The following is a 25,830-nucleotide window of genomic DNA, read 5'->3' on the forward strand; positions in this document are numbered from 1 at the left end:
ATTTCTTCAAGTTTGCTTAAATCATTAAAATTTATGCCTGTGTTTTCGCCCACTTTCAAGCTGCCACAGTCAAAGCCGTAGTTTTGTTCTGGCTCAGTTAGTGCCACTTGGTGAGTCTTTCTTAAGTAGGCCACCAAGCTCAGGATAATTGGTTTTAATAATTACTAAAAAGTCAAAATGCAAATTAAGTCAACAATGCACTGAGTGGTGAAGACAGTATCTGTCCATATGACCTATATTTCTCCGCTTAGTCGCATAGGTTTTTGCGTCTTAGACTGGATTAACACAGAAATAATTATGGAGAAATCATGGATTATACCATAGCACTATACTTGTTGACTTTACTATTGAAGATTACTAACACAATCTTTAATCTTTTACAGTAGCTGCTTATTTTAAAGCTGCCTCTTACTTATGTCTTTAAGTACACATTAAGTAATTGCTTAGATGTGCTTGAAAAAAGCAAGTTGTAATAAGATGTCTGGTTAGAGACAGCAATAAATCGAGCTAAACCAGAGCTGCGTTAATAAAGGATCACATAATAATTAAATGATAAATACTACATAAACCTTAATGATGGCTTCAGTGGAAGTAAAGTGCAACGATGTAGTGTCTTGAGGCTGTATTTGAGACAGGTTTACCCTGAAGGCGAATGGGTGTGCAGATTAATTTAATTAGAGGCATGTTTGATATATTGAGAAGCTTTTTTAAAAAAAGATAAAGAAATAAAGCATGTTGGTGTAGAATAGAATGTGGTATGATGCAAAGCAAAGTAACTGCTACTGTACGATGCTGAAGTTGGGATAATTTTCAGACAATGGCATGAACGTATGTTTTATTCCTCATTAAACCACAACACTTTGCTATTATTAGTGCTATAGAATCAGTAATGTATTAGATTAAGCATATTGATATAAAGCTGTGATTTAAACTGCTGTCAAAGCTGCTAATGCCAAAACAAATTTCTGTCCCAAATCTTCAGACTAATCCAAATTATTTACCAGCCCTGTCGTATAAACAAACAATACAACACATTAGCTGTAAATATGATAATTATTTTACAATTCAGGTAAATATGTATTCATTTATTCTCTATGCCACTTATTCTCTACAGGGAGAAGACGCACACACACCCAAGGTAGAGAATCGAACACTTGACCCTGGAGGTGCAAGGCTACAGTGCTAACAACTTTGCCACCGTGCCACCTGTGTATGTATTAGTACAGCAAAAACACAAGATAACATGGTACATAAGAATAATAAATTCACTAACTAATGTTGTTTAAAACAATATTTTATTATTATTTAATCCTACATATAACAGTTTCTATGGGCAGCTAGAAGGTGAGTATTGTTCATGTTAAATCAGTGACAGCGTACCATTGAGGCTTCAGAGGTATTAGAGTACCATTTTCTCTACACTGGGAATGTTCATACATATAGTGTAAAGCACTACAGCCTTAACAGTAGTAAAATATAAAAATCTAGCCATATAAATAGAAATTTGGTCCATTGACTTGGTTGCTTTAATATTTACAAATTATTATTTCTTTCTTCTTATTTTTTTGAAAAGTGTGACCAAAAAGCCACAGCCTTTGTATTTACATTCATGTAAAGAAAGAATGTGGCTCTTGGTTGCTACAATCTATGCTCTAAAAATATGCATTATTAACAAGTGACTTTGCCCTTTCAAGGAGCTGTAATGGCAATAAATATGAAATTAGTAACATGTTAGTACAAAGACGAGCCAGAGAATATATAATTCTAACATTAAACTGAATCAGATTTGAAATGATCGCACAAAGGCACATATCAAGTTCCAGGGTGACACTATGTGTTTGGTGAGCTCATGTGCATGTGGGATGTGATCAGGTATAAAAAAAAAAAATTAAATAAAATAAAAAAGCAGCAGGGAAAAGATCTGTAATAGCTGCATACACACATTGCTATGGTTACACCAGGGATTCCAGACTGTCTGAGGCACTTGCAGTGCCTCCTGGGAATGTGGTGGTGTTTTTGGAGGACTGGAGGGCTCTTTCATCTTCTTGGGTGCCAACCAGACTCAAAATGGCTTTGTAGAGGAACTGGTACTGTTCCTGTAAAAGAAAAATACATAACTGTTTTCCATTTGTTTCTGCTCGATGTATCAAATGCCGCTTCAATGATACAAAAGACTAAGATTTAAAGCAAAACGCACAATGTCAGTAAAGATCCCAGGCCTCATCAGGTTGGTCATCTTGGCCACCAGATAAACATCTACAGAGCCTTCAGCCTCCAGCTGCTGGAACAGGGTGTAGAGGGCACAGAACGTCCCAGCCGTCAGACCACCATAACTGCACACAGCACAATACACAAGCTTTGTAGATTTGGACTTTTGTTCCTGGATAGTATGTTATTTCTTAATTGCTTGTTGGTAAATGCAGAACATCACTATTCACAAATCTTTGTGCCCTTGTTAATGAAATATAGAAATAGGAAAATGAGAACATTTTCATTTACAGTATATAAGATCTGAATGAAATAACATACTGTAGTATTCAGGTTATACAAAAATGAACAAAATGTTTGAAGTGAGGTTCTTTCTTTTTTTTTTTTTTACATATCAGCCCCCCAAATTTAGTAGAAACTTTTAAAGTATGTTTAAAAAATGCCTATATACAGTATCAGTGAAATTATTACATTATTTTTAATATTATTATTATTAGTAGTAGTATTGTAATATTACTAATTGAATTTTTTTGTTTAGTGTTCTATTTTCTACATTATAGAACAATATTGGATATTTCAAAACTATGAAAAAATACATATGGCATTTGGTATCTAAGTAACAACAACAATACCAGTTAGTTGTTATTTTAAGACATGAAGGTCAGCTGTTCTGGAATTGTTCTTGCAAGAACAGTATTACAGTATACCGATCAAGCACCATGATGAAAAACGAGACCAAAACCTACCTCTACTGCAGAGGAGAAATTTATTTAGAGTTAGCAACCTCAAAAATTACCAAATAACAGCACCTTAGATATTATGAGGCTTTACAGAGCATTAGTAGCAGATTAATCTCAATATCAACTGTTCAAAGAAGATTATTGCATATTTTTGGATGCCTACAGGTTTTACAGTGTCATACAGGAAGGACCATAAAATTAGAAGGTGTATCCAGACTTTTCACTGTATTGACTGTATTCGATAGTATGCAGTAGCAGAAGGTCATCACTGAAAGGGCTGGCTGTTCACAGAGAATTGTATCGAATCATATTTAAATTTAATTGGAAGAGAAAAGGGTGGTAGAAAAAGGTGCACACACAACAGGGATGACCACAGTCTTAATAAGACTGTCAGGCAAAGGCAACTGGGGACCTTGGAAGAGCTTCAGAGGCTGGAGTCAGTGAATCAAGGGCCACCAAGCACTGAATCAGAGACAGCGACAGAAGTGTCTTTCCAAGGCCTAGGAGAAAAAGAAGTGGACTACGGCTCAGTGGTCCAATATCCTCTGAGTCTGGAGGAGGAGTGGAGACGCACAGAATCCAAGTTGCTTAGAATCCAAGCCCAGTGTGACGTTTCCACAGTTGGTAATGCTTTGAAGTGCCCTGTTGGATATGGAGTGCATCTGTTATCGGTCTACTGTGTTTTATTCCAAAGTCAACACAGCCATCTACCAGGAAATTCAAGAGCAGTTCATGCTTTCATCTCCTTACAAGCTGTATGAAGATGCTATTTCCTTTTTCAGCAGGATTTAGCACCTGCTCACAGTACTGTAACAAAACTACCACTAAATAGTTTGATGACCATGATACTACTGTGTTTGATTGGCCAGTCATCTCTGTCTCACCTGGATTTTTTGTTTCATTATCCAGCTCACAAATGCAAAATTTGAAGAAGAAATCCATTTGCTTGAATTTACTTATACTGTAAATACAGTTCTATTTACTTTAGGCATAAGCAGTTAGGAAATGACACTTTCTGCCCAGAAACAAGAAAAAGTAAACATTTTGTTACATAGGGTTTTAAAGTACGGTGGTCACAACAACACATAATTATATACTATGGTGCAGAATTTTGGGATCATGTGAATGCTCACACAGGCATTTCAATTTTCTTCAAATTCTGTTCTAAAACGTTACAGGACTTGCTCAATCGCCCACCCATAGCACATCTAAAATGTAAACTTTTAACCTTCCAGTAGTAGTAGTTCAGAACCTTGATGAACTCACTTGCATTTCTATGACAAAAGTACTCTTTCAGGTAGAAAGCTAAAATGAAAAGCAAATTTGGAAAACAAATGTAACCTTAAGGTAAAAACTCAAACCAAATATCTGTAGGCATTGTTTATACTGTGAAGTTAAATTCAAAATAAATTGCAACCTTAAATGTAGAAATTAGACTAATAAACGTTTGGTAGAAGCTATAATTCTAAAACCATTTATGTAATACCAGAATTTAAAAAGCAAAACTAATCAGAAGTGCTTTATATGAGAATACAATTTTTAGCTACATCCCATCCTATAAAATCAAATATAACAGCAAAGATAAAGTGAGATCATACTCATCATGTACAACTACAGGCCCCTCTTTAGTGGCTTGCTCCCCTTGGATTAAACTGATAAGCTCAAAGGTCTTGCTGATTGGACTGTCTGGGTTTGGCCAGCGAGGAGTTCGGTAATGTCTCACTTCCAGCACATAGTCATCCTTTAAATGCAGAGACAGACAGACAGAAAGACGGACAGACAGGCAGGCAGACAAAACGATTAGAACACTGTGTATACAGTGTGTGTGTGTGTGTGTGTGTGTGTGTGGTGTGTGTGTGTGTGTGTGTGTGTGTGTGTGTGTGTGTGTGTGTGTATGTGTGTGTGTGTGTGTGTGTGTGTGTGTATGTGTGTGTGTGTGTGTGTGTGTGTGTGTGTGTGTGTGTGTGTGTGTGTGTGTGTGTGTGTGTGTGTGTTGGACAGTAAAAAGTGAGCATGTGTGGTATGTCTGCTGAAGTAATTGCATGTGCAGATGGAGAGGTGTGAGGTCTGCGAGAGAGAACAGATGTGTTCGGCTGAGACATGCTCAGTGTTTACGAGGCTCGACTCTCAGTCTTTTCAGCAGCCATGTGCTTCTCTAAATGAACTCCACAGTTATCTGGCACCAGCCTGCAGCCATATCCATAATGGGTGCTGATACACGTTCTCTAATAGTAACAACGCTGACAGAATATATAGATCAGCTGCTTACAGAATAACACAATTACACTATCTAACAATTAAAAAAAGCATTAAAAGAATTAAAAAATTAGAAATATAAATGTCAGCATTATGAGCTGGAACTATAAATTTCGGCTCTGGTGCGTGGGACTTTTATTTTTATTTTTTTTACTTTATTTCAGGTGCTAAAGCACAGATCTTATCTGAACCCCTGTAAACCTTTCTGCCATCAGAAAAATAAATAAATACATTACCAGTTCAGTTCAAATAATGTATTCTTATTTGATCATATGGCTACCGCAGATAATTATTAATAACTATCTGTGTTAGACCATAGTTTATGAGGTCGGGACTGTACGTGCAAGTGTGCAAAACAAACTGACAGATTTACCTGAGAGGCTTCGAGGACATAATCCTGTACAATCAGCATTTCCTCATTAGACAGACACATATGTTCCTCCCCTCTTAAGGACACTGTGAACATTTTACAGTTTATAGACTGGTCTCTTCCAGGCCAGAACATCATTGGCTCTGTTTCCTCTGTCTGAGAGCACATACAGTAGAGATAGAGACACAGCAATAGAAAGAGAGAGATAATTAAGAGAGCAAACAGCCACTGTACAGAAAAGGAATTTAAGGGCACGCATGCAGTGTTGGGGCGGCATGGTGGCTTAGTAGTTAGCACTGTTGCCTTGCACCTCCAGGGTCCGGGTTTGATTCCCGCCTCAGTGTGCATGGAGTTCGCATGTTCTCCCCATGCTTGGTGATACAGGATACAGGATGATGAGTGATGAGTCAGTGATGACATGCAGTGTTGAATTTTAATAATTACTTGTCACCATCTGGCCCGCTGTGCTGGGCTTAAAAAATGCTTTGCTGGACTTTTTATTTCACCTGCGAGAATTTTTGCTACTACACTTTATTTTTTAATTTAATTGTGCTCATTTAATTGTGCACAATTATTATTATTATTATTAAATATTAGCACTGTAACTTTTAAACATTTGAACATTTTTTTGCTGCTGAACAATAACAGCCTACTTATGTAACATGAAGGAAGAGCTTACTGTACTTACCAGGCTGGTGCCATCAGGCAGTGAGACAATGACCTGGGCATTGTGGTCCCAAATCATCCTCCAAAAGTCCTTCACTGTACTGGGCAGAGGATTCTGAGTAATGATGTACTGATTGCTGTGGTGATATCCCTGTAAGAAAAGCCCCATACACCAAACATACACCAAAGACAAATATAAAATTTGGGTCAGAATGAAATGGTTTTTAAATCACCAAAATAAATAAAAACAAATAAGAAAAATAAATATATTAAAAATTTTTTTGATGCAATACAGTATATATTCTATTTTACCTTTCCTGTTATGTGCATTTAACTTTAAATCCCCTCCAAATTAAAAAGACACATCACAAAGACAAGCTGAGAATTTATGATAATTGTATTAATTGCTCACCATAATATAAGAAGCATTGATGTAGTCTGAGGTCTCTTCTGAGGTTGTAGACAAACACACTCTGCATCTATCCACTAAAACACACCCAGGACTATTAAAACAGGTTACCACTGGAGTTATACTGTATGTTATCTATTGATTTGAATATCTAAATTTGCTTTTAACTAATGCTTCAATCACATTTAGTTATGCACCAATACAAGTGGACCAATATCACCACAAAAAGACGTATGACTCGGCTGCTCCAATCATGTTAAACCCTTCCATAATCACAGTACCTCCTTGCTTGATGCTCTACAGTTCTGTAAACTCACCAGGTAGTAATGAGGAGCCCCTGTTCTTGTCTTTGTTGCAGTCTTTTAAAGCAGCAGTGAAATCATTCGGGTTTGTACAGGGCTGGCTCACCAGCTGCGAAAAAATGACATCTATTCATGAAATACTGTATCAAGGATAAAATATAGTTGCAAGCGACGATGAGCAAGCCCAAGCACCTGTGCCTTAGCCACGCGGGTGCAAAACACCACCTGTGTTCCTTCTGAGCATGTTAAAACTTTTTAAAAAAAACACGCCGCCTGGCTGCACTGCGCTACCTGTGTGCCTTTTGAGCACACTAAGTCCTTTAAAAAACCCCAGACACTGATGTCACTGAATTAGCTTAAGGCATCGTCACAGCTGGACGTGTCTTTCTGGTGTGGCGCAGGTGCTCGGGCCGGTTGCAGCAATGCTTACTTGGGTACACAGGTACTATACATATACAGAGTATACATAGCAATAGTAACTAAAATGAGTGTGTGATTTGAGGCAGAAGTCATGTTTTATATTTAACTGTTTTCCATTTGAGTAAAAAATGTGAAGAATTAGTAGATGAAGATATTGCACTTTAAGCAAAGAATTTGTATTCGTTTACGACCCACAGTGGGCAGCTTGGATTTTTTCATACCTTAAACTGCTTTTCCAGTTCTGTTCTACATGAAGGGCCGGTGGTTAGTAGGTCGTTAACGTAACTATGAACACGCCTAGTAGGCACGTCCGTCTCTCTACTTAGGATTGCTTCCACCAGTGCATCATGGATAAAGATGTACTGCTCCTGCAAGTGTGGAGAAATACCAGACTGGTATATAACATACTGTACACTTACAAACCAGTTGAAAAGGAGCACCTGTACACCAACTTATTATGCAGTTATAAATTATGTCAATCATTATGTCATTAATGCATAAAATCAGGCAGATACGAAGAAAAATCTTTTAGTTGATATTCATATCAAACATGAGAACTGTACTGTACTGTAACTGCCATATGGATTCATTTAAGGATTGCATACACAGCTAATCTTGTGGACTCTTCACTACAGTTTAGAATAGCATTAAAATGCAATAAAACATCAAGTGAGTGACAATTTGTGGATGGGCCAAACCGGTTTGAATCTTGAGGCAGAGCAACAGAAGCCCACATCAGGTTCCACTACTCTCAGCAAAGAGCAGGAATCTGAGACTACAGTGGGCACAGGATCACAGAAACTCTACAGCTGAAGATAGAAAAGAACTCAAGGCAAGGTTTTCACACATGACTGGCTGATATATAATTGCATGAATGAGCAGGTGTACAGGTGCATGTTTTCAATAATTCTTTTTCCTGGCTGTCATTATCACATTAAGGCCTTGACATCTTACCTCTGTCTGCACCAGGTAGTTCCTCTGAGTGCGGATGTGTTTGAGGAAGCCCATAATGTTCACCAGACCCTGCTCTTCAATCTGCCTCATCATGCTGTCCAAGACAATGTAGGTGCCTGTTCTTCCCACTCCAGCACTATACACACATACATAGGCATAATCAAATCAAAGGCTAATAGTTGAATAACTCTTAAATAGAAGGTGGAAGAGAACTCAAAAAAATAATGCTAGTGTTGGGGTTTTGTCAGAACTACAGTGGACTGGTGATAGTATGTACACCAATCAGGCAAAACATTAACACTGATTATCAATTATATACCAATAAACTGGCTCATGAATACCCAAGGCTCGCCCAATCGCCAAAAGTCAGCCACTTCAGCCCTTCTCATTCCTCAGATTCCAATCCAATTGAGCATTGATGGCATGTGCCAGTAGCACTAGTGAAACCCAAAACCTAGGTGTATATTGTGAATTTGCATGGGTTAGGTGTGTGGTGAGTTATGCATCTTCCTGAAAGATTATTGCTGTAGACAGCAGCCTAACATCAAATTAATAATATAAGAGTAATATAACAGTTCTTTAATTTCATTATAACTGACCTGTTTCATATAAAATTTAGTTTATTACTTAATTAAACCTTTTTACAGTAACCACTATATGTATTTTCTTTTTCATGAAATTATGGACATTTATTAAAACTTTTATATGATACACCTTTAAAAACTAGAGTCTTTAATGAATTTAGTTTAGAAATCTCATTTGTACAATAAAACTACAATTAATTTAATGTGCGTAGGCAGCTCCAAAGCGAGTAATGAAGCCTAATAAATACCAACTGTGTGTAACCTCTGTGTGTATGATTATTTAAACACAAACACAGTCACAATTAACTACATACGGAATGTAAGCATCAACATTCTCTACTTCTCTACTAAGAATTTGCTTGCTAGTACCAAGGAGAAGCAGTCAAACAGAAAAAAAATCTTTGAAAAAGATTACATTTTATGAATAAAATGAATGAATTAAGCTGGAATGTTTAATGTTTTAATGTAATTTTATATAAGATCTTTCATATTTAACAAATACACATTGTGCTACTGTATCTAAATGTATTTTTTAAATAGTGCTTACTGTCAATAGTCTGAGCAATTAACATCAGGTGATTGTGATACTTGAATTCTATTCAAGTAAAGAGTGATATATTTTTTATCCTCACAACGCTGACACCTGCCACCACTCCAGCACCAGACACCAGCACTTCAATATAATAGCACCTAAAATGAAAGAGCCCATTGTCCAAAACTATTTGTTTTTGTCTATATTCTGTCTGCCAGCATGTTAGCAAGTTGCTGCACTTGGGGAGAATGCATGCACAAACATGGAGGAGTTCATGCAGAACCTCCTGTAGCAGCAGGCCATCACTCAGGAGCTCACTTGGAGCCTGCAGATGGTCGCACAGAAGCTGCTGGCACAAAGACATAAAGAGATGCTGCCTGGAAACTCACTCCCACATCAATGCTATGAAGGTCAATGCTTTCTACCCAAGCTCACAGTACATGATAACTTCGAGGCCTTCCTCCTAACTTTTGTGAAGACTGTCCAGAAAATGTGTTGGCACCTGCCTCCCAAAACCTTTGGACCCATCCCCTCACCCCCAGCAGAGAAGATAAGCTTGCCTACCACACCCTCCTGACCAAGAAAGCAGCTGATTATTATGACACCCTCAGAACAAAGATGAATTGCCTGCTGCACATCACACAGAGTTAAGCGCATCAGACTGGATGCCCAGATTAAGCAATGAGTACACAACCTACCCGCACAAGCCAGAGAGTTTCAGTTAGGAGAGCAAGTTCTGCTCATGCTACCTGAGGCCAGCTGTGAGGCTGTGGAAATGGGTTAACTGGGTCAAGGCTGTGTAAAAGGAATTGCAGGTATGAGGTATGAGGGAGAGCCCATGCAGCATAAGCAAATGACTTATAAGCTATGGTTTCTGCCGTTGATGCACAAGATCATGTTTGCTTCATTTCAGGTTGCTGAGCATGTAATTAGCAGCACCAGCTGTGTTGTGGACAAATGACAAACATGTGGCTACAGGGAAGGGCTCTCTTATCACACACAGTTGCACCAGCATATCTCCTGTGCTATATGAAGAGAATAAAAGGACCACAGTATGAGATCCAGGGAGTATCAGCCAAGAGGCGATACAGATCGCTGATCATTTTTACTATACTCTCCATAGATTATGACGAGGATGCCCGAGGAACGCTGCATGCTGCCTACCCACTTCCTGCCAGGGAGCACATTGCCGCCATCACCATTGCTGTTGCTGATCTGCTTTCTCAACAAGAATCACAGTGCCGACACCTACTCAGCTGCTACTGCTCCAACACTAGGCACCAGCATTTAAATTTTCCCTCACATCTCTTCCTTTCCAAGTTATCTAAAACAAAACGCACTTTCCCCAATATTCCGTGTTCTGTCCACTGGAAAAAATACAAGAAACACACTGATAATTTTTTCCTCCACATATAACATATACAGTAAGTTAAACATAATTTTCTTTTTTTCTCTCCAAGAGTAAGTTTTGTTTGTTTTTTAATAAACTTAAACTTAATACAAGTTATGTGTAGAAGCACAGTAATGAGATTACAAATGATCTACAAGTAGAAAGAAGATATGGTCCATGTGGGTTTTTATTGTTCTGTATTAATTTAAACTGTCAAATGTTAACTAGTTTTATATAATAAGACTCATGACTACGAGTACCAAGCATCATTAAGTATCATGTGGCACGCATGCGCTTCTTGTTTTGGCGGCAAGCGTCATGTGATCACAACTGACCCAACGGTTCTTCTCTCTCTCACACTGTAGAATTTTGGATTATTGTCTCCAATGCTCTGTCTCAGTGTGCGTGCATCACTTGTATAGTCAACATCCGTGCACACGTGTCCTGTTTACTATAACACTGTGACCACGTGTTTGCATGTAAAGCATCTTTTATTTTGTGTTTGTATGTGTTTACCGAATAGAGACTCACTCTTACACAAGCACGCAGGTGAATCTCTATTCGGTAAACTAGTGTGTGTGTGTGTGTGTGTGTCTGTGTGTGTATGTGTATGTGTCCTACGGTGCATCCGGAAAGTATTCACAGCGCATCACTTTTTCCCTCACCACTGCAGTTTGTTAAATCACAGCCTTATTCCAAACTGGATTAAATTTATTTTCTTCCTCAGAATTCTACACACAACACCCCATAATGACAACATGAAAAAAGTTTACTTGAGATTTTTGCAAATTTAATAAAAAAAAAAAATTGAGAAAGCACATGTACATAAGTATTCACAGCCTTTGCCATGAAGCTCAAAATTGAGCTTAGACGCATCCTGTTTCCCCTGATCATCCTTGAGATGTTTCTGCAGCTTAATTGGAGTTCACTTGTGGTAAATTCAGTTAATTGGACATGATTTGGAAAGGCACACACCATCTATATAAGGTCCCACAGTTGGCATTTCATGTCAGAGCACAAAACAAGCATGAAGTCAAAGGAATTGTCTGTAGATCTCCGAGACAGGATTGTCTCGAGGCACAAATCTGGGGAATGTTACAGAAAAATTTCTGCCACTTTGAAGGTCCCAATGAGCACAGTGGCCTTCATCACCCATAAGTGGAAGAAGTTCAAAACCACCAGGACTCTTCCTAGATCTGGCTTACCATCTAAACTGAGCCATAAGGGGAGAAGGGCCTTAGTCAGGAAGGTGACCAAGAACCTGATGGTCACTCTGTGGAGAAAGGAGAACCTTCCAGAAGGAGAACCATCTCTACAGCAATGCACCAATCAGGCCTATATGGTAGAGTGGCCAGAGAGTCTCATCAGAACTGAGAATTTTGTTTCTTATGGTCTGAAAGTCCTTCAGGTGCCTTTTGGCAAACTCCAGGCAGGCTGCCATGTGCCTTTTACTAAGGAGTAAGTTACGCAATGCGCGTGATGACGTCATTCGTGCCCACTGGAATCGTTAAGTGAATTCCGAGGAATTGAAACACTGGGAACCGGTTCTCAACAAGAACCGGTTTTCGATTCCCATCCCTAGTCTGATTCATCCTCTCCTCTTACTTTAGCTTCACACACACACACACACACACACACACATAGCGCCTGCGTGCATAAACAGAAATACTTATCTGACGGGATTTATTTTTCGTTGTTTTTTACGGGGTAAAGTGCAGGTTAATTTGTTTTATTTTTACTTTATATTTTGTATTAATTCTTTTTATGTATTTATTTTTTGGGGCTGTGGATTGAATAATTTGGGTTTTTATTATTTCTTCAATTTAAAATTCAATTTGGTTTACGAGTGTTTTGAAATACGAGCCGTTCCGGAACGAATTATGATCGTAATCCAATTTTCTATATAGATTAAAGATTTAAATGTGCTTTTTTTATTTTAACATTTTGAAAACATTTTGAAAAATCTAGTTGGAGATCAGTAGTTAATTTCTAATCCTTTGTATCCATGCCTACCTGCAGTGTATAACTATGGGCCCCATGTCCTCAGTCCAGGCTCTTGAGGACTTGCGGACAAATGCAAGTACAGGTAAGACGCACTCAGGCACACCCATATCTGGCCACTGTGTGTAGTGGTACTGTACTACCGTCCTCTCATTAACATGACCTTTCTGAGAACCCTAGGAAAAGGTGAGAATGGCAAAAAAGGTAGAAAAAGGATCTCAAAGAAAAATGGGCAGGACAATGTAAATAGAACGTGTGTCTAGAATAAAAAGTATGACAGTTTTTTAAGCTGAAGATAGTTTGCATAATTGTACCTTTTTTATCTGTGTTTTTCGTATGGTAAAGGTTCTTTGGGTGTAGTAAGCCATAACCTTAGTACTCTTAACAGTCACAAGGAAATGCCCATATTCTTCTTGGCTCTCCAAAGGCCAGTATTGGTCACATTTTCTCTATAAGAGCAAAAAATAAGCATCATCACAAGAGAAAAAAAAAACGCTAATTAAAAAGAATTATGACTCATTATTAACATCAATCTGTCATTAGTATGGTGATGATGGTGTTTGTGAAAGGTCTGACACAGGAGCTGTGTAAACAGACAGTGTCAGTGGCAAACACACTGACATGTTAGAGATCATCAAAAAAGGATTTAGAGACAGTACAAGATGGCTCACTCTGCCTTTCTCCACCAGATTTGTGATCATGACAATTATGCCAACATTCTGCTCCCACACCATCCTCCAAAAGTCCACAGTGCTCGACTTCAGGGGGCCCTGAGCTGCTATGTAGGCCCTTGGTATATTAAAACCCTGGGTGGGCAAAAGAGAGCCAGATAGAGAGAGGAAAGAGATTAGATCAGTGTAATATAAGACATTTGGTGGTATTATAATAACAGCAATCTGCTCTGTATTTGAGAAATTGGGATTCACACATTGGTATGTGATAATGGTGAATGATTCAAACTGAGCTCATCCTAGCCCACAAAGGTTCATATCAAATAATATAATATCATGTTCCCTTTATGTAGCAGTCATTTCTCCTGTCATGATCTCTTACTGACTGAAACTATACACACATTAATGCCATGATGTACTGGTAACATATCTATGACCAGGAAAATACTCACATCCACATAGTTGGCATTTATATAATCTCCATCACTCTTTCCATCTTTATCAGTGTGGGGTGAGAGCCTGACTCTACTGTGGTCATCTGAAATAAATGTAACCACACATGTAGTGTGTTAAAATCATCCCTGCTTATGGTTAAGGAAACATACTGTAAATACATATATGATATTTAAACTGGAATGTTTATGAATGCTGTGTGCATAAGCTTCGCTATTTGTGGTGCTTTCAGTTTCACATACAGGCTAAAATGTTGATGTATCGGTTCTTGCTCTTGTTTTCTGGGTGAATAGAGCTGTCCATTGTAGCTCCCAGATCCACAGTGCATGACTGAATCTCCTACAAATAGACACACATACCCAAATTGTAACACACTCTAATCCACTGCATGCCTCTTGTGTCATTGTGAAACAAAACCATGGTTGCTGTCAATTCCGAAATAGGTACAAATCAGTCAGTGTGTAAAGCAAACAACCAAACAACACATGCTAGAGCGAAATCAAATACAGTCAGATCAAATCGAAAAGGAGATGTGGCTTACCTCAAAATACGCTTTTAATATCTAATCAGGAAAGTGAGAATGCACAAAGCACAGCAATGAAATTCCATGACACGCAGTGCACAAATACATAGCAAACAATATAGCACAAAAGCACAAGCAGAACACTTTCATACTGTAGCATGCCTCATGCAATGTGTGGGTCTGTGCTGGTGGAAAGCCAGTTCCAAAGTGTTGGCAATGTCCTTAATATCAATACAATTTTATTCAATATAGTAGCACGTTAATACTGTAGATGACTTTTAAAAATATCAGCTAAGATAATTATTATTATTTAATAATAATATCATGTTAATGTTAATTACACTGGATAAACAAAGGAATACACTAATCTAAACCTTATTTAAAAGTTGAGTTTCGTGAGTGAGATAGTAGGGACACTTCCTTTAATTTGTCACTTATACAGTATGTATACGCATTGCTACCATAGTTTGTGATTTAAAATAGCAACTTTAATTAATAAAAATAATTAAAAAGTAACACTACAGGTTTATTATGGCCAAGAACAGGTAGTACACTTATGTAGTGTACTGTATTTTGATTAAATAAAAGACTGACAGTGAATAGTTACTGAAAGTAACTACTGAAATGGACTATTAAGCCTTAAAAATTTTATATATTTTAAATAAATCAAAGCCTACCTGAACCACTATAATTATCTAAATATGAGCAAACGAATAAAACTCAAGAGTGTGGGTGGGTATACTTTGACAATGTTTGATGCTAATTAAGCTTTCAATGTGAACTAGTGTATTTTGTGTGCATCTGAGTGGAATACTGGAATAAGAGTCACCATCAAACAAACAATTCTGTGACTTAATTATTCTTTTAAAAAAGTTGCCTGCAAATAAAGTTCATACATGACTGAACAGGGCAGGCCATGTGGGCATGAATTAACTCAAACGGTTAAAGTAAGTGTGCATATATGTGTGTGTGCATGCGTGTACTGTATGTGTGTTTACTGCACATTTACCACGAGTGAGATTAGCGGAAAATCATGTTCTACTAATCAAAACACTGATCTGCTGAAGTTAAAACACATACGGTTGAGGAAACAGAAAGGTATGAGAGCGATCTACAAATCCACATTAAAGAATCATTAAAAATATTCACACATACAGGAAACTGAGTGAGGAATTTTGTTTATGTGTGACATCAAAGACGACAGATACAGTAACACACCTCAAACTCTCTGCAGAAGGACTTGGTGTCATGGAGTTCTTTAACATGTTGAACAAATTCCTCCACTGAAAGAGCTTCATGCTCATCTGGGGAAAAATATAACTATTATTACCAGTAAATTGTCTTTAATGCTGGTGTAAAGGGTGAGTGCAGCAAGAAGTACCTGTGAGACTAAGCATAGGAGGAGAAGAGGATATGACCCTAGGAGAGGTATTGTCATCAATGTAGAAATGAGCAGTCTGAAAGCACATCCTTTGGAGAAAATAGTAAACCAAGTGAAAAGCATTAACCACGATGAGTTAAAACACTTCATAAGCAAACACACAGTGCACAAAAATGCACATCTTATGCACAATGCATTACATCTTAGAATAAGACGTGGATAATCAAAATACATTCATGTGACAGGCTTTAGATTTGTATTACATGTTATTCTTGCTTTTGGCAAAATGGCAATAGATACAGATTTAAGAACAAACTGAAAATTATCCTTTACCAATAAGTGTTTAGAAAGGCTACATGTAAAAACAAAACACAAGAAAATACAGTATGTGGGTGGCTCCTATTTGGAATCCTATAGCTGTTTTAGCCTTTACAATTGTTCAGTCAAATGTAATGAAAAAAAATTATAATGGCAAGAAGCATGGTTTTTTTTAAGACTTTAAGCTGTCTCCTTATGTTGGAAGAATAATTACACACTTTAAATGAGAAAACGATGTTCAATCTAATCTTGAACAGACTTACAAACATTCAACAGATATTCTGATTAACATGGACATTACTGTTCATAATAGCAACTTCTTGCAAGGGATTAGACCAAGACAACACAACGTCTGCCCGGATTAATCACGGACATTTGATGTCTTCTCTGCTTGCCTCAAGTGTGCATCTGTCCATAACACAAATGAACACCATGTAAGTGCAGAGGAATAAGTGGAACATACCACACACTGCTCAATTCTACCACCCACTGGGCCAACAGGACACACACACTTCAGGCCTTCTTAGACATGATCATCACAGGCCCTTTCTTCAGCACAGAGCCGCAAACAACAGATCAGCATCTTGGAGATTTAATCACCGGCTACAAGATTAGCGCCTTAATCTCACCCAGTCTCCATGATGTAATAAAGCAAGTCAAACACAAACAATATGATGAGGACTCTAAAGCTCCAGCAGGACAGGAAATGTACAGTCTCATGCAATTGAACTGTTTATACAGCAAAACCATGTACTTGATGGGATTGTAAAAAAACTGCTTATTTCACAGTGGAAACAGAATAGAAAGAAAGATTTAGATTTAGGATTGTTTTTCTCAAATGTCTCAAGCAAAAACATCATCACCAGCTCACTAGATCAGTACAGTGTCAGGCAAATGACAAACAACAGACAGCCATGTGTAAAAGTTAGCACCCCCTTCTTTTAATTCAAACTGTTCTGGAAAAAGATCTGAGTCTTACCATTAGGCAAATAAAATATCAGACGAACAACAAATAAAATTTTTATTGTGCCATTATTCATTTACCTAAAAGAAAAAAAAAAATTAATAAAAAAATAAAATAAATGGGTAAGACTAAGTTATATGATTCAATAGCTTGTAGATCAACCTTTAGCACCAATAGCTTAAAGTAATTGTTTCCTGTATAACTTTTTCAATCTCTCACATACTGCTTTACAACATCACTTTAGTTTATTGAGGTTTTTCGACATTCACTTATGCACAGCTCACGTGAGGTTCCTCCACAGCATCTAAATTGGTTTGAGGTCTGGACTTTGACTAGGCCATTCCAAAATCTTGATTTTATTTTATTTTTCATCTATTCGGATGTAGATGTACTGGTGTGCTTCTGATCAATGTCCTGTTGCATGACCCAAATTCATCCAAAGCTTTAACTGTCAAACAGATGGCATCACATTTGCCTCTAGAAAACTCTGTTATACAGAGGAGTTCATCGTCGACTTAATGACTGCAAGGTGTCCAGTTCATGTGGCTGAAAAAACAAGCCTGATTCATTAAGCCTCCACTGCTATGCTTGACAGTGGGTATGAGGTATTTCTGCTGAAAGGCTGTTGTTTTTTTGTGAAACATGGCGCTGGTTAGTAAGGCCAAACAATTCCACTTTGGTCTCATCTGTCCATAGGAAACTGTTCCAGAAGTCTTGTGGTTTGTTTAGATTCAGTTTTGCCATCCTCGGTCATGTTTCCATGATCTTTTTAGACAGAAGAGGCATTCTCCTGGCAACCCTTTCAAACAAAAGATTGGCAGTTGTCTTAAATGCTTTAAATTTGTTAATAAACTCCAAATTTTTGGAAATGGTTTTGTAATCCTTTCCAGACTGATGTGCACCAACAATTGCATCTCTTAAACCATTGCTCATGTCTTTTCCTCTTGTCGATGTGTTAACACACATCTGAATGCTCCAGATCAGCAAACTGCCCAAACTTCAGATTTTATAGCAGTCTATGCACTGCAAATGATAACTTAATAACTTAAGTGCTGATAATTAGCATCACCTGGCTGCAACTCACCCTCCTAAATACTGGGAGAGCAGTATGGGATACTGGAGTATTGCACGCATGTCTGTTGTTCATCTGAGGTTGTATTTGCCTAATTATGGGTATTATATACACCCATTATGATCAGATGGTTTGTATTATGCTTTTACACAAAACTAACTTTTGGACATGCATGTACTGTATGTGTATGGCATAAAATTTGACATACAATATACAGAGGAGATTAGAGAACATCCTACAATTTCCTACATTTTAAGGTCTGCTTAATTCTATTTTGAACTTGTATAAAATGAGTGAAAGAGCTGATTTTTTAAGCATATTTAATGAGTTTTATATATCTTGAAGCAGAGAATAACACTTTCAGTTATTGGTGTTTATCTGGCACCTGGTGCTAATTTCTGACGAACGCTATTTAACTGCCAGTCGAACTTTCTAGTTTTTACTGACTTTGCAAAATGGTGAGCTGTTCTAAAGTGACTAAAACTCTTTGGCAACAGGTCAAAAGGGAGGCCAAAGGGATGGCCCTTTCAGCCATAGCAAGAGAGGTTGGTCATTCAAAATCTGTGATTTCTATATATTGCAAGTTACAACCTCACAAACGTATTCCAGTTCCCCAAAAAGGGTGGTCGTCCACAAAAGACAAATGCAAGAGAGGACAGGATAATGTGGAGAATCTCAATGGGCAATCGGTTCAACACTGCAGCTGGGATTGCTCGCCAATTCAGTGCTAAACAGCCTAAGGATCTGTCTCATCATACAGTGTCCCAACGTTTAAGAGAATTTGGACTGAAAGCCGACTCTGCAGTGAACAAAGCTCTCATTAGCAGAAAGATTTATGTTCATCGACAAACTGGAGAAAGACTGAACCCAAAGTGTGTTAAGAAGTCAGTGGAAGGTTAGGGGGAAGCGTCATGGTTTGGGAGATGTTTTTCTGCAGCAGGAGTTGGGGCTCTTATACAGCTACGGGACAGAGTAAATGCAAATGTTTATTAGACCCTTCTTCAACAACATGCGGTTCCTTCCCTGCATTCATCACCTTTCATCAACCAGCAAGTTTCATGCACAATAATGCCCCTTCACACAGCAAAAAAGGTAAAGTCATGATCTATACCCAATAGAAAACCTCTGGAAAATTCTTGCCGACAAAGTTATGGCCAAAAACCCACTACAGTCACCAAACTGTGAAAGAGACTGGAAGAATAGTGGACCAAAATCACACCAGAGCAGTATGAGCGACTAGTTATGTCCTGTGACTGCAGATGTGCTGAAGTCATTTAGTTTAAGGGCCTGTACACTTCCTATTGCTGACTACTGTAACCTTCAGAAATTTTTGTTGAAATCTTTCTCTGTGCTACAGTCATTGCTGTTGTTTGATTTTAATCATTGTGTTTTCTAGGTCTTTTTGTTGAAGTGCCTTGGTTATTTTGTAAAACATTTTAGCATGCTATAGCCACAACAAAAATTCCTTTAAATGATGGACTAAAAGTTGAACCTTATTAAAAAATAAAATCAAATGTTCATAAATTGTCCTCAAATTGTGATCTCCACTGAATATGTATTTTTTTTCATATAGAGCACATAATAGAATGCATAATAAGCCATGAATTTCATGTATAAAATTCACCTCCAGTAGATGAGAATGCCAATTAGTACGATAAGGCAGAGGAAGGTGAGGGTCGACACTACAACCAGAGGAACCACAGCTTTCGTCTGATGCTCCACACTGGACACCAGTCCCACCCAAGACTCATGACTACTGTTACTGGCATCTACAAAAAATAAAAAATAAACCTGAAATGACTTAATGAATCATGATTTAATTCAATGCATTAAAACACAACCTTTTTATTATTATATGATTCAAGGCATTCATTAAAGACAAACTCGAAGAACTATTTTAAATAGGTACTAGACCATGAAGCATCCAATTAGGTATTATATAAGCATAACAAACCAAGATACAAGACTTACCTGGTAGGTTTTTTTTTTTTTAACAAAATAAGCTATTTATTAAAGAACCTAGTTCACGGATGTATATTGTATAGTAGCCTAGACATTAAAATATATAAGAAATATAACAGATTCTTTTAGTTAGGATATGGTGATCATGATTAAACATTATGGTAAATAATGGTCAAAATGATGAAGTATGAACTTCGCTAAAATATGAACATTTAAATTGAATTAATTCTAAAAACACTGAGATTATTAGTAATCACATTAGTTATTAGTTCCTACATGTTGACCAGACTAGATTTAATGTCTCAGAAGATTGTATTTCTCATAAATCCTCTTAATAAATGTATTATTTCATAATCATAATTATTTCAATTACATTGTAGAATATTATTACTATTATTTCACTGGCAAAATTCAAATTCAAATTTTATTTGTCACATACACAGTCATACACAGTACGATATGCAGTGAAATAATTCTGCATTAATAATCTTGTTTACAAGTAGACGTGAGACATTTTATAAGGTTATACAAGAAACAATGAGAGATTAGGACCTAACCCTGACCTACAATGTGCTGGCTGTAGCCTCTGGATGTGTCAGAGTAGAACTTCTACTGCTCTCTACTGGACAAAAACTGGCATGGCTTGTGCATTTACCAGCAGGGTTCAATCATAATAAAAGAAATACAGTAGATGTTCAAGTCCTGGCCAAAACATAGTATCTTAAATAATAGAAAAACTAAGATTAAGATTAGGTTTTCGCTACAAAGCTGGAGAACTATTAGTTTAAGCATTTAAGATCCTAAATGTATTTTAAATGTCATCATAAAATTTTCTGGGTTTTTTTTGACAAAGACATCTGGAAGGTCATGCTTGGAGCTTTAATAGAGGGAAAGCACACAAATGCAAAACAAAACAAAGTGAGTTAGGGATTAACATAAGCAATGTGATGATGGCTGTGGGACTGTCAGACAGAGATGTCAGTTATGGCTAGTTCTTTTACCATCAGTAGAACAAAACAAGTCAGTATATGTGGTGCTGTTAGTTATAAAAATGCTAACAAAACCTCCAAATACCTGACCTGCAGGCCGGAAGGTTTGTGGCAAAATATTTGTTATTCTACCAACTATATATATATATTTATTTATTTATTTATTTATTTTTCCCCTGTGCTAAATAATTTTGATTCTGTTAGTGGTTCTAATCCAGTGGAGCCCTTTGAGAGTTGATGAGCAGATGGCAGTATTTTTACCTTCCACTGGTTCTTCCTCTGAGTCTCTGGCAGCATGCTTTGGAATACTGAAATCAGAGGATGTCTCGTTATCTGTGAGGCTCTCTCCTGATCCGCTGTTTTCTTCCTCCACACCCCCTCGAGCCAAGGTTGGGCTGGGGAGAAGGATGGTACTTAAGGTGGTAGCCTCATTCTCTGTCACATTCTCACTCTCAAAATAAAAGGATGAAGAGTGTTCCTCTAACTCCAGCTCCTCTCCTAATGCTTCAGTGGAGAATACACCAGGTATGGAAGGGACAGGACTCCCATCTCCTGAAGCTGAGCTCTCTCCTGAAGCTGAGGCACTACTGTCCAGAGATCCATCGGCCGAGTGTGCGAATGAGGTAGCCTCTGGGACTGATGTTGCCAACACTGTGGGGGGCTCCAATGGAGCAGAAGCTCCAGGGACCTGGGAACTTTCACCACTTGTAAAGCTGTTGATGTTGGCTTTAACAGAGAATCGCAGTTCACTAGAAGGATCAGTTGGGGATGATGGGTCCCAGATTGTTGCACTGAACCCATCAGCTGCAACAGTGGAGAAAGACTGAAATGAATGATCCTCTACTACACTAGACATGTCACTTATTGATGAGGAAGGCATCAGGTATAAAGAGGATGAATACATAGAACTTGAAATATGTGATGAGATCCAAGGGCCATCACCAGTTTGACCAACAGAGTGAGGTTTCACAGAAAGATCCTCCCACTCCATCACACTATCTGAGACTGAGGAAGTAAAGAAAGAAGAGAGGTCACTAGAGAAGACACCTGATGGCTGAAGAGATGGAGAGACAGTGCTAAGTGACTCAGAGGTGTGAGAGATATCCTGCTTTAAGTTTAACAGAGAAACCTCAGAGTCAGTCAAGTCAGGTACTGCTTGAAGGGGAAGAGTACTGTTACAGAGAGTGGCACCCGAAGCTGACCCAGACAACATGTCACCATCATCACCATCATCACCACTAGAGACAGTTTCTGTATCCCAATAAGACACCGAGCTGGAGGGAGAGCGGGACAGTGCAGGGTAGGACAGGAAGTGGGTGACAGACAGTGTAGAATACAAGATGTCCCAGTCTGGGGTAGACTCAGACGCAGACAACATAGAGCTATAAGGGAGGGACACAGGAATAGCATGCAGGCAGTGCTGAGACTCACACACAGAGGTCTCAGTGGGAGAGTTCTCACCATTGAAATCAGGTGAGAGAACACTACCGGAGGCTGTGGTGATCGTGGAGAGAGGCACAGTGGGAGTCGCAGTTTGCACTTGGGCCTCTGTGGGGACGAAGGAGGATACTGTATCTGCAGCAGTAATTGAGCTCTCCCCATAGCCATGTGAGTCAGTGACGTTCTCCTCCTTAACCACTGAGGTTGATGTGGTTTCTGAGTCAAGTGGACTAATTTCTATTCTATGACCCTCAGAGCTGTCACTGACATTGTTATCTTCTGAGACCACAGTTGGTGCTATGCTGCTGTAATCTGTTTCAGATGTGAGTAAATCTGTGATAAAATTAGCTTCAGGGGTCATGGGGGTAGACTGGGGAGGGTGTTTTTCTAGAATGTCTTGGTAATGGTAGTCATCAGTTGTTGGGGTTGTTTTAATATCAAAGACTGGAGGAACAGGCTGTCCTGGTGTTGTGAACTTGAACGTATTAAGAGGGGTGTACTGGGTAGTCTGTTTAACTGTAATGCCCTGGTGAAGGTTTTCAGTGGATGCTGGAGTGGTTTTAGTATCGATGACTGGAGAAACAAACTGTTTTGGTTTGGAAAAGCTAACAGAAGTCAAGACACTGGCCAGGGTGGTAGGGGTTATGGTGGTAGGTTGGGAAGTGTGTTTTACAAAAATGCCCTGATAATCATTTTCATTAGTCATTTTTTCGTCTGATAATAGAGGGACATGACCCTCAGTTGATGTAAATCTAGGGTGACTTGTAGTGGTTTGCACTGGATGGGGTGCCTGATTTAAGTCAGGCTTGACCCACAAGGGGGTGCTCAAATAGTCCTCCTAAGAAAGAGAGAAAAAAATGGTGAGGTCTTTAGCAGAGTCCTATATTAGGCTACTGCTCCTTATTTATTAATGAGGATTACTGTTATTTCATTTATTATGCAACTTTTTTAGTTACCTCTTCATCGATTTCAAAGGGATCAGGGTCAGGGTCTGTTTCTAAAAAAAAAAAAAAAAAAGTAAAATAAATGTTTCAATTATAATAAATATTTTCATTTATAGTTGTAAACTTACATCACCACAACCAACAAATGTGAATCGATTGTGTAAAAATTGTCCTATAAATGAGGGCTGTACCAAAAGGAATGCAAAAGTGGGCATAACGTTTTATTAACTGACACACATCATTCAAATTCCAAATGTTGGTAAACTAACTCTTCCTCTATACAAGGATACCATTCAACATAGTGCACAAGTGATGCATTTTCACCATTGTTAAATCTAACAAATTTTTGAGAAAAACAAATCGTGTGCACTGTTGTAACCACTTTCATGTCATTGATCGAATTGATGGTCTCTCTCTTTGTGGTTTGTCTTTAACACCGGTTTCCCCTTCTTTAACTGTCTTTTGTGTACATTGCTCTATACTATACTGTACCAACATGTGAAATGTAAAGGATTTCACTCAGTTATTAAAAAAAGTTATATTCATTTTTGCATTACTTTTTGTATAGCCCTTGTATTTTGACTATAAACATGGACAACCATTTGTTGTGTAAAACAAGCAGATAGAAGGTTAAACTTTTTTAATTAAGGCATAATTATAATAGTTTTTGGTCAATTAATCACAAAACTTATACTATGTCCATGACTAATTATCAGCCTTATATATAGTATCAGGATGTAGAGGCTTGCATGCTCATAAACTAGATTTAGAGCATACCCTTCTCCACCCTATACCAAAAATATACCTTTTTCTTAACTAGACTTTGATGTCTAGAATGACTTAATAAACTATAGTTTAAAATAGTTTTAAAAATATCTTAACAAAATAATTGAAAATAAATCATATTATAGGTCAGATACCAGGTCTATAATGCCCATGCTATGAAACAAATGAAACCCTCTCATATACCAGAGTGGCTTAACTTACACTGCAAAGCAGGGAAATAGTTCCCGCCTATTGCTCAGCCTACCTTCTGAGTAGAAGCAACTACAAAATTATTTCAGCATTTGTTATGATTTAAACACCAGAATTATCTGTGAAGCCATTGGTTGCTGAATATGTATTTACTACTAAAAGACAAGGATGAATTAAGGGATGCTTAAATAAGCAGTTACAACAGCAATGGTAAAACAAGTATTATATTCACAGTAAAGTGCACAGTTTGGCAAAATGAGAACACACCCATCCATAGACACACCCACAGAAATATAATGCTTGATATTTTTTTATGCAATACAGATTAGTTTATTATAAACAGAGGTGATACAGATTTTGAACATTTCAGTGCACTAACAAAAATTAGATTGATAAACCATAAACCATTGAAAGAATAGAAAAGCACAAAAGGGATTCAGTAAAAAAAGAAGAAGAAACACACTATACTGTACCATGCACAGCTTAGGCAGGGTATGCACATAAAATACACAGGTTAAAAAGAACTTAGAAAAGGGTAACACTGTACAATATATTTACAATAAATGCAAAGTTTTATCTAGTAGAAAATGTTTAAAAAACCCAAAATTACAGTAATCAGAATAAAAATATAAAAACAACAACAACAAAATCAGCACCAGCAACAACTGCCATGCAAGTCTAAACAAGCCTTATGGCTTTTTAAAATTACTGACAGTTTATATTGAACATGTTCAATAATTGTGCATTTAAATAGTCGGACTAAAGAACAAGTGCAATTTAATGTGAAAAAAGTGCATGTTTTCTTAAATTGTTATGTCTAGGAACCAAACTGGGTTTGATTAATCTGAAAAAATACTCCAGAGAATTATTTAATCTCACTGTAATCTGGAGACATAGTGACACTGGAAGAATTACTAATGTAATATGTACTTCAAGTCAATATTTGACTGAAAAAGACTGTATATCATAAACTAAAAGAAAAAAAAACACATTTACCATATTTATTTATTCATCTTTAGTAAGTGCTTTCTTCTGGTCAGTGTTTAAGTTACTGTTTACAGTACAACTTGGGCTATATTTTGGGAAATACAACCAACTTAGTATGTTAGAAAAATTCACATTCAGCTGGGAGCAAAAATAATGACTGTTAAAGTCAGACAAAAGTGGTATTACAAAATTGTTGCATGTGGTTAAATCAATAAGATGATTGTCATTTAAAACATGAAACTTTAAATGTGAAGTAGCATAGATTTTATACTGGTCTCCTATCCAATAACCCAATATCATAAAAGAAGTGCGTGACAAA

The 25,830-nt window shown here is 37.6% G+C and overlaps 1 protein-coding gene across 4 annotated transcripts in view; it reads right to left on the reverse strand.

Moving 5' to 3' along the window:
* Positions 1-1,299: 1,299 nt before the first annotated feature.
* ptprz1a (protein tyrosine phosphatase receptor type Z1a) overlaps positions 1,300-25,830 on the reverse strand; it is a 53,955-nt gene continuing 29,424 nt past the window's right edge. The window contains exons 11-31 of one of the 4 annotated variants that reach the window (XM_053482490.1): positions 23,562-23,602; positions 22,627-23,443; positions 21,427-21,969; positions 19,839-19,983; positions 15,861-15,949; positions 15,698-15,783; positions 14,498-14,518; positions 14,199-14,295; positions 13,956-14,041; positions 13,504-13,638; positions 13,147-13,281; positions 12,845-13,008; positions 8,326-8,461; positions 7,593-7,739; positions 6,967-7,060; positions 6,653-6,726; positions 6,263-6,391; positions 5,578-5,730; positions 4,547-4,689; positions 2,198-2,333; positions 1,300-2,096 (exon numbers count right to left, since the gene is read on the reverse strand). In XM_053482490.1, the coding sequence (XP_053338465.1) occupies positions 1,953-2,096; positions 2,198-2,333; positions 4,547-4,689; positions 5,578-5,730; positions 6,263-6,391; positions 6,653-6,726; positions 6,967-7,060; positions 7,593-7,739; positions 8,326-8,461; positions 12,845-13,008; positions 13,147-13,281; positions 13,504-13,638; positions 13,956-14,041; positions 14,199-14,295; positions 14,498-14,518; positions 15,698-15,783; positions 15,861-15,949; positions 19,839-19,983; positions 21,427-21,969; positions 22,627-23,443; positions 23,562-23,602 (3,515 nt within the window). In that variant the 3' untranslated portion in view covers positions 1,300-1,952. Of the gene's footprint in view, positions 2,097-2,197; positions 2,334-4,546; positions 4,690-5,577; positions 5,731-6,262; positions 6,392-6,652; positions 6,727-6,966; positions 7,061-7,592; positions 7,740-8,325; positions 8,462-12,844; positions 13,009-13,146; positions 13,282-13,503; positions 13,639-13,955; positions 14,042-14,198; positions 14,296-14,497; positions 14,519-15,697; positions 15,784-15,860; positions 15,950-19,838; positions 19,984-21,426; positions 23,444-23,561; positions 23,603-25,830 lie in introns of all 4 variants that reach the window. The other 3 variants (XM_053482499.1, XM_053482474.1, XM_053482481.1) reach the window with 3 other exon arrangements.

Source organism: Clarias gariepinus, chromosome 2 (genome assembly GCF_024256425.1).
Source record: "Clarias gariepinus isolate MV-2021 ecotype Netherlands chromosome 2, CGAR_prim_01v2, whole genome shotgun sequence".
NCBI lineage: Eukaryota > Metazoa > Chordata > Actinopteri > Siluriformes > Clariidae > Clarias > Clarias gariepinus.